Genomic DNA, 20,092 nt, shown 5'->3' with positions numbered 1-20,092 from the left:
AAAAACGTTTTCCAAACTAGCTGCGCTACGCTGCAGGCGATCCAATTCGGCAATCATTCCAACTTCATGAGGATCCCATATACTTGCAGCATATTCTAAATGAGACATAGCCAGCGACAGATAACTTTTCTCTTTGACCTTTTCATCACATTTACCAAGTACTCTTCAAATTAATCCTATTTTTTTGTTATCTTGTCCACATATTCCCCGTATGTGTTTCGCCCAGGAGAGGTGGTAAGCGAGGGTAACGCCTAGGTATTTAATTGAGTCTACACATTCCATCTCGGTGTCCCCGATGCAGGAGGCGTTCGGCTCCTTTTCCAAAAATTCGTCACTACACACTTGTTTAAGTTACATTGTAGTTGCCAAGTTTGGCACCAGAGTTGTATAGCATTTAGGTCATCCGATAAAGCTGCTGTGTCCTCAGGATTACGGATATCTCTGACTCATCTAATCTTCAGCAGGACAGCTGCAGTTTTTCATACACAATAGATTCTCGTGGCCAACGATTCTCTTATACCATGCAAACATTTCAGTGAGAGTGGCTTAATAGGGTAGAAGCAAGCTGCTAATATGTTTATCAAAATTTTTAACGTTATGTAGATAACGAGATGGGGATGGTAGTCCAGTGGGTAGGGCAATGGAATACTGACCAATGTTTTATGGTTTGAATCCTGGTGACGTCTCTAGGTACCCTCAGCTTCTCCCAGGTTGTACTAAACAATTTGGTTTAACTGTATTTTTTGGGTTATCGTTCTTTAGGATGTATTTTTTTGAACTTTATACAATAAACATACAATATTCTAGTTATTTTAATGAATTTTCCGCTTCGTCTAGACTTTTCAGATTTTTTTCTCGTAAAGCAGTTTTATTTGACGCTTTCTGACTTTGAAACTTGTCCCTCTTAGGAGATTTCTCTTCCTTAATCCTTTAGCAAGCCCATAATTCGGATTAGTTCACCTGGGTTCACAGGAAATTGCCAATTGGTTACTTGGAAGTTATCTCAGGGAAACGTCTCCGTTCTAAACCCGTACTTGTGCCCCCATTTTCTTCTCACCTTTCCCTTACTTTTTATAAACTTTAGAAATACGAGCAACATAAAGGTTTTCTATGTTAGGGAAGTGTAAAGGATATTTCAACGGAGAGTAGACAATGGCAGGGTATAAAGATTTTGGGTGAGAAGAGCTATAGAATTGGCAAAAAATAACTGAAGAAAGGGAACATTGGATGCGGGCAGGGTTAACGGCTCCTTGAGGGAGACAGGTCACTGGGGTTCACTGGGAGCATTAAAGGTAGCATTCAAGAACTCGATTACGCAAGAGCCATTTGGCTGAATTGAAAGAAGTAAATCGTGGACGGGATGGAAAGTAATCATTCCACACAAAGTTACATTTTTTTCAAACACCAGGCTTGTTTATGGGAAGATATTTTATGGCCATTTAATCCTTTATGCTTGAAAGCTAATAAAGCCAGCCCCTTCAATATTGATGTCCTTCAACGTTATTGCCATAAATTTCTGCACTAAATGCCTATTCCCAAATCATCATTTAATCCATTTCCTCATAGTAAAATTAACTGCGTTTCCGGCCAAAGTGTTCCGACTGTTCGGGTTATTTGGCACCGTTAACTGATGCTGTCATCATTGTCAAAATCCTTGGATTGGTTTGTACACGGAAAATCTACTGCATGTCAGCAATTATTCATGGACACGATTCGAGCCCGTGACGATTCGCGAACCTATTATCTGTCGGGTTAACCGTTAAAGCGAACTTACTTTTGCAAGTGTTTCCGAAATACGTTATCTTTGATATGAGAGAATTTCTTGTTAGTTTACATCTCTGCACTCCTTTCTCTGAAGCGGTACATGCACACATTGAACGTTGCAATAATGATTATGATCGAAGAAAGGACCTCAGAAGGTCTGCGGCCCTTAAAATATCGTTGTCGATTTAATTCGTGAAAAAAAATATTTTCCAGGACTTAGAGATGGGTATAGTGTCGGGAAATGGGAAAAGTTAAGGGAAAGGGACCTCTTCACTTGATAAATACAAAATAATATGCCTTTTTTTCATTAAAAAACAGCTTTCTTCGAGAAAGTAAAAAATTTCTTGTACCATTGCAAATGAATTATGGACTTAACCTTTAAACATGCAATAATATGCAGCATTAATTTTGCCATTTTTCCCAGAAGAGTTGAGATGTACTTATGCAGCATATGCATACCCAAGGAAATGTTTGTAAAGTATGCTCCAAACCTAAATTTAATTGACCATCTATTCGCAATTTTCATGCTGAAGTCCTCTACTTATAAGGATAGTGAGAAGGTAATATTTGCAAAAACGTGGCGTGCTTCAATGAGGAAACATTTTTATTGTTCACATGCTATTAAGAAACAGTAGAAAAAACTTTTACATTTAAGGATTATCAAGGAAAATAAGTTTTTTGTTACTCATGTAAGCCATTTGACTCTTTGGCACCTATAATAAAAGCAGTGATTATTCGGAAGATCCCAGCAATCATAACTATGTGTGCATATACCTTCGTACTAAAATTGATATTAGTGAAGAAAAACTGATAGCACCTCATTAAATATTTATGGATACTTTTTCAAATAAGTATTTTGAATGCAAGATTAGAGTGTTTTGCTGACTGAGGTTACCCAATATATTTTACTCGCATTGATCTTCTCGCTCCCACCTGAAAATAATTCTTAGTCGCTCAATTTATTTTCACAAAGATAATTTTTTTCAAATGTGTACGCTTTAAATTGCATAATATATTTAATAATCCCTTCACTTTTCGTGCCTTATTCATTGCTATATCTTATCCCTGAACTAACAGGCACGACCGTGTTTTCCGAAAAAAAGAACGAAGACAGTTCCGTATCGTATTAATAACGCGGGTTTTTTTTCTCGCCCCTTTTTTCACTAATTTGAATTTAAAAAATAATTCCCGCACTCATCTCTCGTAAAATTAGGTCGCAACCGGATCCCATTTCTATGAGGAACCATAGGGGGCAGTACTATTGACAAAGACATTTCGACTCAATAACACTTGCGAGGAGTTGAAGGAAATTATGACTGTCTACTGGAAGCGTGCAGTGGGCAAACACAATCATATCATGGTGTCACGAGTCCGCGGCAAGCTCGGGTCCTCTTATCAATCCCCTAGAATATCTCTTGAGCAGGTTCTTCTTAAATGTACGTAAAAGAATCTGCCGTTATCTATATTCCCTCAGGCTTGATTCAATAGTAATTGTTTCGATCGCTAGCCGCTGATCACGGCTAGCGAAACGATTCCATGGATAGGACTATCTAGTCTTTGGAAATTGAAAACGATTAGTACATTTTTCATAGAATGTTCTGCGTTTGGCAGAAATTAATCTATTGGGTAGGAATATTTTCATTGATTAACGGTGTTTAGTTTACACGAATATCTCTACTTTTTCCAAAGAAACTGCGGGAGATACCGCAACAGTAACTTTTTAACGGAGTCATCCGCTAATGTGCATTTCAATGCAACAATTTCAGAGTGTAAAAATCATTCGCCTTGACTGGGATTCGAACCCAGATCCCTCAATATCCGGTCGAGTGCTTTAGCCACTTAAGCTACCGAGGCGTCCTCTTAAACTCTGAAAAAAATCTCTACTTTTCTTGATGGTTATCACCCTCTGCCATAACATCTTAAATATATAGTAGGAATTTGCGACTGAAAATGGCTATAAACAGGTGAGCTGAAGGGGTAGCACAACAGACGTCCCACTTCTGACTATGAGTAATAGGTCCAAAGGAAAAGGTCCCGTAGTCGACGAGAAACGGCAATTCGAAGGCACCACGATTTATCTCATTGGAGTATATTTTGTGTACAGCATAGTCATAACTTATGATGTCAAAATCAACTCTAATTAAATCAGTTTATACTAAACTACGACCAAGTTATACGGTTATATTTGTGTTTTCTGTATCAGTAGTTAAACGCTCCGAATCAAGTAAGCGTTTATTTGCCATCCCATTTCCATGTGACCCGGCATGAATGAAAGCTCGTGGGAACAGTCACATCTGCCAAAGGAGACTAAATATGGAGATCATTGGGAGAGCCATGACCTTTCACATCCAACTTTCCATTAGGACTACACTGGGTTCGAGCCAATGCATACGTAATTTAGAGCCGAGGTCTTTTTCCCCTATCGAGATACAAATGGAGATTTCTTGTTTACCTTGCGGAGCGAAGAGGCCATGCCTTGCCTCCTCTCCTAACTCCCTGCTCTACCCTCAACTCTTCTCCCGTCCTTCCTTCGCTCCCTTTGCATTCCCTGCCTCATTACCTTCCCGGGCTCACACCGCTTTCCCGAATCTCCCGATCTACCCCGGGGACGCGTGGGAGGGTTTCTTCGCCTTCACGTCCCTCACATTGGCTCGAGATCCGGTGGGATGGTGGAGGAAACGAGGCTTGACGTTAGCCGAGCGTCTTCATCCCCGGCGGACGCGCCGATCGTCATATTAAAGGAGGACGGTTAGCGGGGATAGCGGTGGGTGGGCGCAATGGGCGGGAGGGATGAGGGAGAACTCCCGGAGCCACGTCCCCGCGAAACCCCCTTCCCGTAATTCCTTTACCTCCGCGCAAACCTCCGCAGTTTTATTTTCTTTATTCCCTCCTCTCTCAGCCCGTCCTAGGTCCCTGAAGGGAGGCTGTTGAACTCCCTCTTCCTCCCTCCCCCCCGAGCGCCTCCACGTCTTGACCCGCGCGCACATTTTACGTGGGTGCCAACGGCGCGCGAACCCCCTATCGCCTTGACGCCTTCGCTGCGGGGGAAAGGAAAATAAAAAAGGGTCGAGGTTGGAAAGGGAGGATCCGGTGGAGAAATTGATGCGACGTCCCCGTGCTTCTCCTCTCCCTCTCCGCCGCCGGTGGTCGTCGAAACAAATCCTCTCTCTCCCCCGGGCTTCCGCCACCGCCACCCACGTTCTCTTTTCTGAGATGCATTTGTACATCATACGAAGGGTCTTTCGGTCTTTCTTTGTCACTTTGTTGGACTGTTTGTGCGCGGCCAGTCTCAGTGTCCGTGAAGGCAGCTGTGATAGAAGTCGACCGAAAGTTTTAAACTTCCAGCATTGACTGCAGGCAGTCTTTCGCGTAGCGGTAGGTGGTATTGGACAGTTCCAGGAAACATGTCGTCGTAGAATTACATTGGAAAATAATGCTTTGATCTTTTTAAATAATTACTCATATGTATTTAAAAAAATCTTTTTCATGATGATATTTTTTCAGTCTCTGAAGTTGACAGGCTTCAGTGGTACTTTTGCTTGGAAGTAATTCCTAGGGCTATATATGAAAAATAATTGCCATGTATTTCTAAAAATTGCTGCAGCAGATATGTGTGTGTTTATATATATGTATATATATTTTTTTTTATTTATTAGGTAATCTACCGGTTCCGGTAGGTTTTTGGATGGACATAGCTACTAATTAAATAATTTGTGACTCCTAGCAAAACACATACTCTACATCAGGTCCCTCTTCATCTCTGAGTACTTTCTTCCTCCCCTCATCCCGTCCAACATCCCTATCCTGTTCCTTCCCTTTCCTCGTTTGCCTAACATTCTCCCCTCAATTACAGTCTTCAACATCCCACTACCGGTCAATACCTCCTTCATCCACTTCACCCTGCCTCCATAGGATTTCTCCCAACAAACCCCATATATATATATATATATATATATATATATATATATATATATATATATATGCATATATAATATATATAATTATATATAAAATATATATATAATATATATATAATTATATATAATATATATATATATATACACACACACACACACACACGAGGGTCATCCGGAAAGTAGTACCCGTTCGTGAAATAAAGACACAAAAGTAAATATTAACAAACATAAAAAATTTTATTTGAAAGAGGATACTTTAAACTACTTCTCAACATAATCTCCAAGCAAATTAAGGCATTTGTCATAACGTGTGACAAGTTTCTGTATTCCTGCTGCATAGTCCTTCGCCGCCAGCTCATTGAGATACGCGAGGGACCCATCTTGCACAAATTTTTGCATAATGCAGATGGTGTTTAACAATTTCATGAACAATTGTTCGAGAAACATTGGGAAAATGCTCACAGATGTCATCAATTGTGACGCGCCGATCGTTCCTCACGAATTCGTCAACTGAGCTCACCAGTTGGTCTGTAATGACAGACGGTCTCTCCGAACGCTCATCGTCGTGTGTGTTCCCCCTCCCCATGTTGAAGTTGCGACACCACCGCCGAACAGACGACTCGTCCATTACATTGTCTCCATACACCTCCTTTAATTGGCGATGAATATCACATGGGCGAACGTTTCTTGCATTGAGGAATTTAATCACTGCCCTCACTTCACAACTGGCGGCGTTCTCAATTTTTTTAAACATTGTAAACAATCACAGAAACAACACAGGCAATGCTAGCGTCACGCAACTTGGCTCAGAGAAGGCAGACAAGCCACTGAAGCTATCTGACCTCGTGCAGCGGCTACTCGCGTCGTCAGCACTTCATGCGGCACGAAAGGGTACTACTTTCCGGATGACCCTCGTATATAAAATGTGTGTGTGTGTGGCCCACAAGCCTTCAGAACCTGGATCTTCTGATCAACAAGCTAACGCTCTACCCACTGGACTATACATATATATCCACACATTATAATCAAATTTAATTTCTAGAGTGGTTCCTTATATCAACTAGCGACAAAGATTTATGAACGTGTATCCATGTCAAATTTTCAAAACAACTGAGATAGTTACACCCTGATTTAATCTCACGAAAATGTCATTTAACATCGGCATATTAGAAGTAAAATTTTAAATTATATATAAAAAAATTGTATACATATAAAAAAATACTAGCAAGTATTTTTTGTGCATTGATTCATGATGTTATTATTTAAGAAAGAAATTTTGGGACAATTGTTTTTTTGAGTATTCAATGGTACAGTTTTCATTAGGTTTTTCCTGTAACTTTTTTCTTGGGGGCACATAAAAATCGATAGCTTAAGTTTAAACTGTTATTATCATATAAAAACTGTTTGTTAAAACGTTGAAATTAATATTAATGTCTTCAGTAGTACAAGTTTAACTGGTATGATGAACGGACGATATTCATGTACAATGTTTGAAAAGTCCTCGTTAAATCTCCAATGTTTACGTCCAAATAATGACACAATATGATGGAACGACAAAGGTAATTTTAACCCGAGTTTTTTAAAACCAACACAAAACAGCCGATGAAATTTTAAACGCCTCATGGAAATTGGAACGTAAAATAGTCTTAATGTCCATCTTATTTCAAAATTTATTTTTTATGATATCGGAACTTCACTTTTATATGTATTTGATAAACGCTGAAAGCGCTACTCCCAAGTTGTTTTTAACTTCTTCCTCTAAAAATGGAAACTCTCCATAAAGCAGGGCCTGCCGTTGGTATATTCCTTCGGATGGATCAATACTAGGCCGACTTACGAGAGATGTAGAATGATTGCAACCCTCCATGGATGGACAATAAAAATGATAAAATAGAAATGAAATGTATGTCCCCCTCTCCTCGAGGCAAAACTCTCGCATCAGCTGAAACAGAGGTGAGGGAACCAGTCCTCATAATACAAATGGATACCCTCATCCGGAAGGAAGGAGAAAAAATTGGGCTTCCGAGAACCCCGACACTGACGAATGCACGGACCCTAACTTAAAACGGGCGCTCTCGAATCTGTCATGCGACCGAATCCGTCTTCCTTAACTCGGAGAAAATGCTGGAAAACCAGAAACAAGACCGCTGATGGCGAATTTCACATTTGGAGGAGGGGGGTTCCTTAGTCCGGACCCCTTTCCCACTGACTAATGCTTTCCTGATGGGCAATTAAGAGCAACGAAAGCCGCATTCTACTCTCCCCTCCCTATCCCCTCCTCTCTCTCTTCGTCCCTCCGAAAGCTCCCTTCACTGGCCAACTCCATTAAGATCTACTCAGGCTGCTCGGAGGGACAGAGCCGTGGTCATGCTGATTACCCTTATAGGGACATTTTCTCCGAACGTCTCCTCGCCTAAATGCAGGTGCACCCTTCTGGAAACGAGTTCCCACCTACACGTAAACCGCAGGTCCGATGGCATCTTACACTCTTGAGGGCACGAGTTATTATTCTTTGAGCCCAATTTTCCTTCGGATCGCATTATCTCTGTCGAAAAATCTTCGGCTCAGGGGTTGAACGACCCTGGTGACATCGAGTATCGCTTAAAGAAGAATCATCTCGTTGGATCTGCCCGAAAGATTTCGGCGGAATCCTTTCCTGAGGAAGTCATCCGATGCTTAGTGCTTTGAAAAAGAGACCGGTGACAAGCCGAATCACCCACGCGATGGGGTAATGCTCCCGCATCCTCCGTGGTCGCAAGCGGAAGGCCTGAGTTAATTTGTGCAATGACTTCGGCTGCAAGAGATCACCCGAGGAGCAACGGAACAAAAGTGGGAGGAAAGCAAACTTAACGCTGGGATCGGAATTCCTAGCATATTGGGTACACGCGTACATGTTACTGAACGCTATGAGGTCAAATCCGTAGAACTGGGACAACGTACGAACGTTTCAGCCAACTCCTCGCATACCTTTTGTTCCGAACACCGAAAAGAATGCTTCAAGGCCAAAAAGAGCAATGATTGATTGGCAAAGAAATAGCCATCCGTATTTGTCCAATGCATTTCAGTATCCAGGGCCCGATGATCAAATGGAGTGAAGTAACCGTGTCTTCTGAATTGCATGCATATAATCGAAGTTCCCGAAAAATTGACTGTTTAATGAAATAACTCGGAGAAGTAATTTTCAGTCTTTAAAATTGCAATTTTCGCGTAATTCTTATATATGTACATATTTTCAAAGAGGATAAAATACCTATTGTTTATATGAAATATAACGCTTTTCATTAAGTATAATTTTTATTTAATTTGTTTTCGTATTTCAGGACTTTTATTGCCAATCATTTTTATGTATGATAAGTATGGGTCGCGGTAGTCCAGGAGGTAGAGCGTTGGACTGCTGACCGGAGGGTCCCGGGTTCGATTCCCGGGCAAGGCACTCGGCCCAAGGCACTCGGCCACTCCACCCAAGCTAAAAGTAATTTTTCGGGTACCAGATATTCCTGGGAAACCATAACCGGCACAGGGCAAGGAACTGGCCCCCATACCCTGATGTGTGATTTTACACCCCGTATAGGGCTTAGTATTGGCTGTACTCTACCATCACCTACCAAAGCGGCCTTAGGGTTGATTACTGTGTTTTATAGTTTTATGGTTTTTTATGTATACGTATTGTACATGTATGGCTGGCGCCCTTATATCCTCCGCTATACACCCTTGTGGGATGGACTTGTGAGGTATTGCGTGGATGAGATATTGTTATTATACAAGGATATTAGAGTAATAATTTGAAACCTTCCCGTAACGCTCTTTCTGGAGAAAATATAAGCTGATCGCTCTTCCCCAACGTTTACTGACATACTATTTGACGAATTATTTTCGCCGTACAATTTTTTTCTACGATTTATCCCATTATAAGAGTTTTCTTCCTTCATGCCAACGTCTACCTATTGTTCTATGTGAGCCGCGTCGATAATTATGTATCCAATCCGAACATGGAATGACAGAATTCTGCGCTAATGTTTTGACCTTCAAAAATTATGGTGTCCATTCCGCAATAGCGGTGTCAAAGATGTGAGGTGTAACTTGTGGAAAAAGACACTTCTCCCTTTAAAATGCCAAATTAGCTACTATCGGTTATTCTGTTTCATAAACTACACAATACATACTTTTGCAATGAGCACGCTCATTCAGTTCGGAAGTTACCCTTAATCACTAAGCGTCACAAAATTTAAAAAAAATTTGAAAAATAGCCATAAGCTCCTTCAAAGAAAGAAAAAAAACTAAAAATCAATCATTCCATATTTTTTAACACTGAAACTATAAAATATGTCCTTTTGCAATACTGAAACGTATGTTTGAGTTAAGTAAATTATTAAAAGAATTTTTAAGACATTTCAGAGTGTCTTTTAAGTAGATTACCGCCTAGCAATTGTAACAGACGCCCTTTCGGAATGATGCTTGCCCTGTTTTCTTAACATGGGATGTAATTTAACAAATGGCGATGGTACTTTGGAAGGATGAGTCGAGGGCTCAGGCATTACGTCGCGAGGTTCAAAGAAAAAACAAGCGATGGTATTCATCACACGAGCTAAATAAAGAAGGCTCGCCAGTGCAATAAAGCAAATACTGCTTCCATAAAACCTTGGATGGAGTGACATTACAGGGCGTATAAAAACCTTAAGGTCACCCACATGGGGAGTCCATTGGTGGAAAAGTTTACTGTCAAGAGGTCGATAAAGACAAATGTGGTAAGATAGTAATTGGAAGGTTGATTCAGCCTGCATTGATACACATATGTATTTGTGTTGCACTATCGTTAATTATATTCGGAGAACCATCATTCGATGAACTCTGGCACTTATCGTTCTGAATGCAGATTGCTATCTTTGAGCTTGGAACAAGATAGTGTGCCATTGAGTGGGTTAATTAATTTTTTGTCCCGAAAATAGCATAGCAGGATTTCGATATATTTTGCGAAAAACATCGACTTCGAGCCTCTTCTCCCACCAAATATTTTGGACAGAAGGCTAATGGCGAGATTTAAAGTCCATCGCCCTTTCAATACGTAAACGCTATATACGAAACGTTTTATACGAAAACATTATGAAAGTTTCTTCCTGGCCGCAATCAAATATTGTGTAGACGCCACGTAGAAAGATAAACTTTAGAACACCGACATTACCCGATCACTATTCTAACAGCTTCATATGTGTTTTAAGATTGAGAGTTGATCAGGATGGTTTGCCGTATGGTGGAATTTTATTCATACTGAAGCTGAAAACTAAAACACCATAAGCCTATAAATGATTTAACGTATTTGTTGCATAAATGAACGGTAATATGTATTAGTGCCCCTATACTTCTTTCGGTGATGACTGTAAAGTACCCAAAGCTGCACTATATCAAAATAATTTTAAATGGATAATCAGAGCCCAAGGAAATGACCTGTAGTTTTCACAGGCGGTGCAACTTGTCGGTATGAAGTCTTGATTTATTTACAGGAAAAAAATAAGGTTATTTTAAAAATCTCATTTATAACGCTAATTGTAAATTGAGGAAGACTAACTTGGCGCATGCAAGATCAGGCAATATCATCAGGTGATGTTGCCTTGCGAAGAAAGCATGGCCGTAAAAAATAGAAATTTTTATTGGAATCTGCCAAGTTAGTGTAATCTTCTTTTACGCCTAGTATGGAGGACCCCCACCAATTAACGCCTGAGACAGAATCTCAGAATGATTTTTGGAAAAATATCTGAAGCAGTACTTTTGTTGAATTTTTTCACCCTTTTGATGACATAAAAGACTTTTTTTCCTTTCAGTTTAATTTTGATGGGTGGTATTTTATGCGTAGCTATTATTTTCATCTACATGTACATACCCCGCAAGCCACCGCAAGGGTGTGTGCGGGGGGTGTTAGTTAACCAGCCATTCATGCACAATCACGGCACCTCTACACAAATATCAGTTTGATCACGCACTGATCATTTTGCATTCTCTTTTAAGTATATAAATGTATTTTTAGGGATTCCATTGTAACGCAGAGATTTATTAATCGGCTCATTAAAATACATATATCTTTTATCTCGGGAAATCATAGGGAAGTCGTCTTTCTTTCCCGAGATTTTATAACGAAACTTTACTCAGGCAATTATATTTGATGGTAACTAATCCATCATGTTAAAGCGACCATTCCAAGATGCATATGGATTGATAAATTCTCTGTTGATTAAGAATAACAATATTTAATCATCAATTTGATTAAAGCTCCTGCTTCCTTTACGGGTATGGTTGGAAAAGCATTGGATTAATAACCATATATCCCTCGAAAATATTACTTACAAAAGAACCATTTGTTGGCGCGTTGGTTTTAAAGTTTAAGTCTTACATGAGATGATTGATATGTTTATCCTAGATAGGCCTGCTGACCGAAAAGTGGGTAGGGATTTGCGGCAAATTTTGATAGTGGTGCACACAGACCATTTATGAGGCGGAGTCTTGCTTTGATAACAGCGGAATGTGGAAGAGAAAATTTAAAGTCCAAACAAAGATAATAATACAGTAAGGATGCCTTGGTATTTCTTCAAGACATATAGTAGTTGACTCACCACTCCGGACTAGTGGACAGAGTGGGTCTATTTGTAAAAGGTTGGCCCACATGTGTTCAAAATGTTCTCGAATTTAAAGTATTTCCGCTTCAGCTTTCTCCTTTCCTTTTGAGAATAAATCTCCTAGGAGAATACTTTAAAAACAGATACGAGATGACCGTGCACTTCTTTAAATAGATCTCAATTCTATAATAAACTACGATTGATCTCGAAGCCTACTCGATTATTATTTTGTAGAGTTAATTGCGTGATTTTTCTATCATTTAAATGGTATATGAGAACAGTTTTTAATATTTCGAGTTCATAATCATGATTTGTAACTCTCTGAGCCGAAAGCTTTAAGAAGTTGATTGTAATCTCAAATCCATAGCCATCGCAAATTTTGTAATATGCGCCAAGATTCCTGCATTCCGCGTTCTCTCACAGGAATTTTGGGGAGTTTTATTATCCTTCCAAGACCGAATCGACCGCGGTTATACTTCAAACTCAACTCTCACCCATTTCTTCCATTTTATCTTTCCAGGTGTGAAGTAATCCCTTTCCCTTCGCGATGGCCTGGGGCGGGGCAGGGGTCAAGTGGGACGGATGGGACGAGGAGACGACCACAGACCTCGCGATGCCCTCGGCTGGATCATCCGGCAGCACCACTGTCGTCCCAGATTTGGAGCTTTCCAGGTGAGAGAAAAGGAGAGAGGAAGTAATGAGAATAAAAGGATCGCCGGGGTCAAATCACGGAGGAATCCTTCCCTCCGACCTCTTTCGATTGCCTCCGCCATCGTCCCATGTGTATTTCTTCCTTCTCCCACATCATTTCGGTGTATTGGTACCTTAAGTATGACTCAAAATTAGCGCTATCTGGGTTAATATCGCAGTTCAAACTAATTGGTTCATGTTTCGGGTCCCAACCCATACCCTCCAGTGGTGGGCTACCGGAGCTGCGCTAATTACAGGGTTTATGATCAAGTCTCATCCTCGCCTGGCCCCGCTCGGGGAAAAATCCGAGGTGCAGCTGCAACGTAACAGTATCAAAATCGTTACTTTTACCACGTCACTGTGACTTTCCGACCACTTTCAATTTACTCAACCCACCGACGCCAATTCGCTTTCTTGTGACTATTATATTTTAGTACGTTTATGAATCCCCAAATTATGTAGAAAAAGTTTGGGTGATTAAAGACCCTACTCTAAGTGTTTTCTAGATGTTTGAAAAATATTTCGTGGATTCATTGCATATGGAAAAGGAGAGTCACATTTAACACACGTTGAGGCAGAATTAATTTATGAGGAATGTGAAGAATGGATAAACAGGAGTGAAATTCCCCAAAGGGAGCCTGGATGACAAATGTAGGGGGCATAGATGGATGGATGTGAGAAATAAAGGGGTAATATAGCATAAGAGGTTAAATATTGGATAGGAAATAGTAAAGGATTGCCGTCATCCAACATTCGGAGTGGAAGACGAATGGATCATACCATTAGATTAGAATAATTTAATAATGGGTCAATGTGACAGGGTGATGGATTGGAAATTGAAAATATTCAGCTCATGGAGGGCTATTACGATTAAACTTTTAGAATCATGAATTTTGTTCTATTATGCCTAACTTCTGGAGTCAAAGGGTTGCTTCACTTAGCCGTTCAAGTCCTTCATGCGTGAGGGTGGACCAAAAACTTTCGAAGGCTTATTTCACATGGCGTTCGGGTATTCTATTTTCCTGCCATCCCGAAGACATAATATTCAATTTTCGAAGTACGAACATGTTTCAATATCATGATCGGTCGCCCACAGAGTGAATGCAATTTATGATCTCTTCTACATTAATTTAAATGAGAATGTATGGAATTGCAGTTATGCAACCCCACGACAAGTATCAGATTTATGAAACAGATTGGTTCAATGACCCTCAAGCCCATTGTTACGTACACATCTTTGTCTTAAACAAAATAGTTGTGATGCAAATTTTTATCATCATATGATATAACTGAATGGAGAATTTGAAATACAATTTGTCTCTAACGGTCGGCGACCAAATAGTCGAAAGAAATGCAAAAATTTTGTCCATATCTCAATTTTTATATATTTACCCAATAGAAGCGGTGTGTGTCACATAATTATCACGTTATTCATCTTCCTAATTTTTGTAAAAACAATGAGGATCTAGTCGTAATAAACGATTGATTAAGTTTTGATTTTCGAACTCTTATCACATTAAAATCAATTGTATATTTTCAGCGGAATAAAAACCAAGTGCTATGTAAAGACTGCATTACTTATAACGCAATATTAATTGGCAATATGAGCGAGTACCGTGTTTATCCCTGAATATGTATATTCTTCAATTTGAAAATTCCCGTCAAAATATTAAAGATAGCGAATGCCGCCACTACGAATACGTTTGGTTCAGTCTGCTAGGAAACGCACAGGTAAGAAATAAATGATGTCAAAGGTCACGGCGAGCAGCCTCGCTTAAGGCGCGATTTACGTTTTGCCCGTGCCCGATATAAATTATGCAAAATCACCCCTGTGGACCAGTTTTCCCAAAAACCACATGCAAAGGTAATCTCCATTATACCTTGAGGTGTCATTTGAGGGGCATGAAAAGGAATGGCCAAAGTTCAATGACCTTCCCTAGGACAGCAAGACGAGTGAAAAGACATAATTCATCTGGTACTGCGCATCGCCCCCAAGTTGGGTGTGTCATTTCCATTTAAACATTTAGTTCGTTCGGGAAAATTCAAATTAAGGACTCCGCTCGAAAAACAAAGAGAGCCGATTCCTTTTTGGTCGCAACAGTCTGCCACCGCACCCAACTGTTTAACGAATCACTCGCTTAGGAGAAGGACCCATAACGCTAATTGAAGGAAAGAGAATCAACAGTCCAACCCCCTCTGAAGCCATCCCCTCCCCCTCCGCTCCTCATATCCCTCTCCCGATCCCCCCCTCTCCCTTCTCCGTCCTCTTGTGTCCTTTGCCGCGCGGGAGAAAGGTGGCGACGAATTAATTTAATGAAACTGAAATGAGGAGGGCGCCAGCCGCCATCATTAGGTGAGCTGGCGCCTAGAAACTTTCCTCTCCTTCCCTCATTCACTCTATCTTCTCCTTCTATCTCTTTGAGCTCTCACTATCTCTTTCTGTCTTTTTCTCATCTCGCCGCTTCCCTTCCTCTGTTTTTTTTTCCTCCTGGTGATTTCACCCTTGCCAATTTTTTTAACAAGATTTTTACCTCCAACGTCCCACGCACTAAACCTCTCGAAATACTTGGCTTATCCAGAAAGTATTTCCTCTTGAATTATTTGAATCCAAACAGATAAATGATAAAAACTATGTTCATCTTGAACTCAACGCTACACATCCAGAGTTGCAAGAGGCGGTCATGTGAAAATCGTGGTACAAAATAAATTAAACCGTGTAATTTGTTGGAAAAGATTCACGTATCAAAAGTGTAATGTCAAACCCCTGGTGGAAATTTTTAATTAAAACGCAGATGAATAAATTACATAGTCTATACAGGAATTCCAATGAATGCGTTCGGGGATGAATGTAAATGGACTACGCAAAAACTTCGGATATTATCTGAAAAATATTCAGATATATGTTTATAAATAAGTGCCCCTCAAACATGTCTCCATAGCGAATAGTTTTAAAATGCAAAAACGATAACTTGTCCATTCATGAAAACCGTTATGTTTGTTGAAAAAACACTGGTTCAAAAATCATTAGAGCACACTTCAACTGTTTTAAAAGTTTGTTATGGAAATTGATTGAGACAGAAAACAACTTTTTGAGGCTTCATCGAATCTTTTCGTAGTTATGACAAGGGTTGTTTGATTATCATACGTATATTCAGGAAGAAAAAATTATGCTTAATGATAAAGTTCTTCATTGGACAGAGAGAGATCAGGTTTATTTTTTCTAACACTTGACATTTTTTCATTTTGTGAATACCTTATGATTATTTCGTATCGCAGGTACACGCGCAGAGAATCATATGAAGTAAACATGTTTCATATTATGTATGTAAAAATTAAATATTAAATCTACATGAAGCTAAATCAGAGATAATAATTCTACTTACGATAAGTAACATCGTTCTGGCACATTAAAAAACGCTAGGGAAAGAGCGGTCAAAAAACCCTGAGTTATTTCCTAACTTTTGGCATGATCAAATTAAATCCTCATTAATGCATTGAGTAATTATTGCGAACAATCAACTGAGAAGGGCGATCAAAAGCTTCTAAAGAAAACGAGGGTAGCATGAAGGTATTCCTGAATCGTATTGCTACACACTCTTGAAATCGAACATTTTCTGTTATGATCATGATTTTGCACGAGTTAAAACTGATCCGTTCATAAATGAGACATTTCGTCTGGGACAGTTATAAATTCGTCATTACCCGGTCATAAGGATGATTTTGAAAGGTGGAAAGAAAGCCTTTTTCCCGGAGGCTTTCATTTTCATTTCCATCGTGACTTTTCATTCCCTTCCAACCTTTCTCCATTCGTCTCTCTCACTGTTTAATTAGTGCCACCGTTTCGTGTTAAGAGTCCGCAGTGAATCTCCGTAGGGGATGAAAAAGAAGAGAGTCAATATCAATTCGAAAAATTTAATAAATTATTCCGCTTTTCAGAAAAAGAAAATGTTCGACCAAAACTTCGGCAAAGTTTTAGAGGAGAAAAAGATGTCGTCACTACTTCATAAAGAAATAATTTCAGCGGGAAGAGCCGTAATATATTCATAATTCCCTTTCCTGGAAAGTTAACGCCGAGCAAAAGACAAAATAAAAGAAAAAAATTGCGAAGGATGGATGGGAAAACGGTTGCGATGAGACTTCTGAATGAATTTTCATGTAAAAGCGACTTTCAGCAGATGCTACATCAAATTGACTTAAATGGGCGTGCTTTTTCTATATGTGTATAACTTCATGCGATGTATACACTCGCCCATCATACTGTCATTTAACGCAGTAAATATATTATTACTTTATTTTGATAGTTGTTTGCATTTTATGGACAATCCGCAAGAAAACTATTAAAAAAACATTAGAAGATAAGCATTCAAAGGGAAATAACGTAATAAATCCATTATTTTACATTATATGACTCGTAAAATAGCCTTGGCAACTGACGTTTCTGGTGTCATTATGTAGGTGTTATTTTAGGTGTAGTGCATGATAATTGAATACAAGTCAAATCTTTCAACTAAATGCATCAACGATGAGCATTTCAGTCATTAATCGTGAAATTCACGAAGTTTGTATTCAATTTGAATGAAAATTTCACTTCAAATTCACCTCTGGCGCATTTAGAAATGAAAATTAATCATGAAAAAATTAACTAAATTGCAGGTGTTTTGAAAAGGCCCCTAGTTGGGCATTATGCGGGCCATTCCACCTCATTCGCAATAATTTCCATTGGGCCCTCTTCATCATTCCGTTGCTTTCTGAACTCACTTCGCCGACTCCTCATTCTCCCCCCCCTCCTCCTCCTCCCTCGAACGGTCCATAGCACATCGATCTCACCACGAAAGCTCCGCATGTGCGTGTTACATACACAACCTAGTCCTTTAGCGTCGGCCTTTCGGCGTCATCTCCCCAGATATTCACCCGTGAATTTATCGAGAGGGTTGTGGGGAGAGAAAAGTTTGGAAAAGTTGACGCAGAAAGGAGGATCCTTTAATACGGGACGGGGGTCGCTCCGGAGTAATTCACTACGGGCGCTCCCATTTCTTTCCTTCGCCTCCGACACTTCCCTCCCGCATTGGAGGAGCCCCGGTGCAGAAAGATCCCCGGGAGATGCATTAGGTACGGCCAACAAAGGAGATTCCGTCGGTAGGGTAGAAAAAAGTTAATCCAATGCTCTCCAAGTTTGATTGATTACCGGTACGATGCGAACAATCGGACCGCTCGCAACGAACAGCCCACTTCCGCTAAATTCCCTCCGCTATCGGTTTTTGCTTAGATACTTCCTCTCACTCGCATTGTTGCTCGGTATTAATGATCGCCAGCGAGCAGTGCGCTATACACCGAGCCGACAAGTAGAACGCAGGCTCGATCCATTACTCAACATTAATCCTCCGTTTCCATCAAACTCACCCTTCGTGTTCAAAATCTTTCTATGGTACATACATAGTTTAAATATGTACCTGCCCGTCGCCTTATCAGGACTTAGTTGGAGTTTCCCTAGAGAGTACTAGGTAATGGTGTTTTACGTCGTACGACGGTTTAAGGTTTATGCATTTTTTTTTCTTTTCGGACGTTTCCGGAGTTCTGTGCAGCCGAGGGGGTTACCGATAAGCCTTCGTCTATCATTAGGCTTCCAAGGGGCCGAACCCGAAGGGCGAACGAACCTATGCCCGAGAGGCTGCGCACCCTTTGGGTTAGATGGCCTGACGCCTGACCTGCCAGGTTAAACACTTTAGACCAAGCATCTAATGTGGTCTAGCATTTCGATACGAGAAATAAATACATGAAAAAAATGGGGTACTTTGAAGCCGCCAGCTTTGTAGACTACTCTGTGTGAGTCCTGCCTCAGTAACATTTATACTTCATTGCTGTTTTTACTTTAGTGAGAAGGTATTTTTTACTTATCCCCCGAAATGTGTCCCTGCCCGGCTATCATAGGCGTGCCTACTAGTCGTAACAAAATACTATATGTACGTACAAGCTAAGCAACTAATATATGCAACTAAGATATGCAGCTTTGATGTGAAACTAAGATTTAAAATTAAATACGATCGTACTTCAAAAAAGTACATTTATTTATTGATCAACACTTTTCTGATTCTAAAGAGCACAGGAAAATAAAGACATTAGTACTTTGTTCAAGTACAAAAATGAATATCATCTACAAAAATAATATAAAGGGAAAATTCAAATATTCAACTTCAACAACCTTCATTTTTTTATTTTTAGGATCGAATTTCTGCCCGAAATTGCACGTTAGTATACCAGTAAAGTAAAAGCTAGGATAAATGCTTGCTTCTAGAGCAAGTTAGATGTTTACTAATGCTCGTCGGTAGAAGTACTTCTGTATTCTGGTTACATTGCTACTTTCATCTACGATGAAAACTCGCTCCTAATTACAGATTACAGTAAAAATTTGCATTATAATTACGGTTTAAAGCAATACAATAATCATTATTTTATTATATATATATATATATACATATATATACATATATATATACATATATATATATATACATATATATATATACATATATATATATATATATATTCTGAAAATAGTAGAAGAATAACTTCACGTGATAAGAATATGGCTACCAGTTATGATGATAATACGTAACTGAAAATCCTGCTACCTCGCTGCCTTCCTTTGGCGTGCGATATCAGTATCCAGCGGTCGCTCTTAACTGATTTCCAACGTATTCCATTATGGTGGAAAACACTTTGTTCCTGATCATTGCTCGACACTCAGAATCTCTGGTGTCCATAATCAACGAATTCAAAATATGGGACGCGATGAAATGCTCAGATTTTCCCGGTGGATTCATTATGAGTGGAGCACGCAAATTAGCCGAAAAAGGGTTGGAGTATTGGAGTATGGACCCTTGAGTAAGGTATCATCAAGCAAATATACATGCAATCTGCTTTAGGATAAATTTTTGGAGTTCACATCGGTGTTTCAACAAAATGTTTCCATTCCATCCGAAATACAGCCTATCTTTATTTAATGAATCTTCAAGTGTAAAAAAGCTACTAGAAACCAGGATGCACATCATTAAAATAAAACTTCTCCAAAGAAAACTTCGTAACTTCTCAACGAGACAGTTAAGTGCATGCTGAATT

The 20,092-nt window shown here is 39.7% G+C and overlaps 1 protein-coding gene across 5 annotated transcripts in view; it reads left to right on the top strand.

Annotated features, from left to right (window-relative positions):
- Positions 1-20,092, top strand: part of moody (G-protein coupled receptor moody) — a 177,725-nt gene that overhangs the window by 108,056 nt on the left and 49,577 nt on the right. For all 5 annotated transcript variants that reach the window (XM_071585176.1, XM_071585173.1, XM_071585172.1 and 2 more), the window contains one exon: positions 12,807-12,958. In XM_071585176.1, coding sequence (XP_071441277.1) covers positions 12,834-12,958 — 125 coding nt within the window. In that variant the 5' untranslated portion in view covers positions 12,807-12,833. The remainder of the gene's footprint in view (positions 1-12,806; positions 12,959-20,092) is intronic.

The sequence above is a fragment of the Hetaerina americana genome, unplaced genomic scaffold, assembly GCF_022747635.1.
Source record: "Hetaerina americana unplaced genomic scaffold, ioHetAmer1.1.p SCAF_2, whole genome shotgun sequence".
NCBI lineage: Eukaryota > Metazoa > Arthropoda > Insecta > Odonata > Calopterygidae > Hetaerina > Hetaerina americana.
The sequence above is the reverse complement of the archived record's forward strand: the minus strand, read 5'-3'. Positions and strand labels throughout refer to the sequence as shown.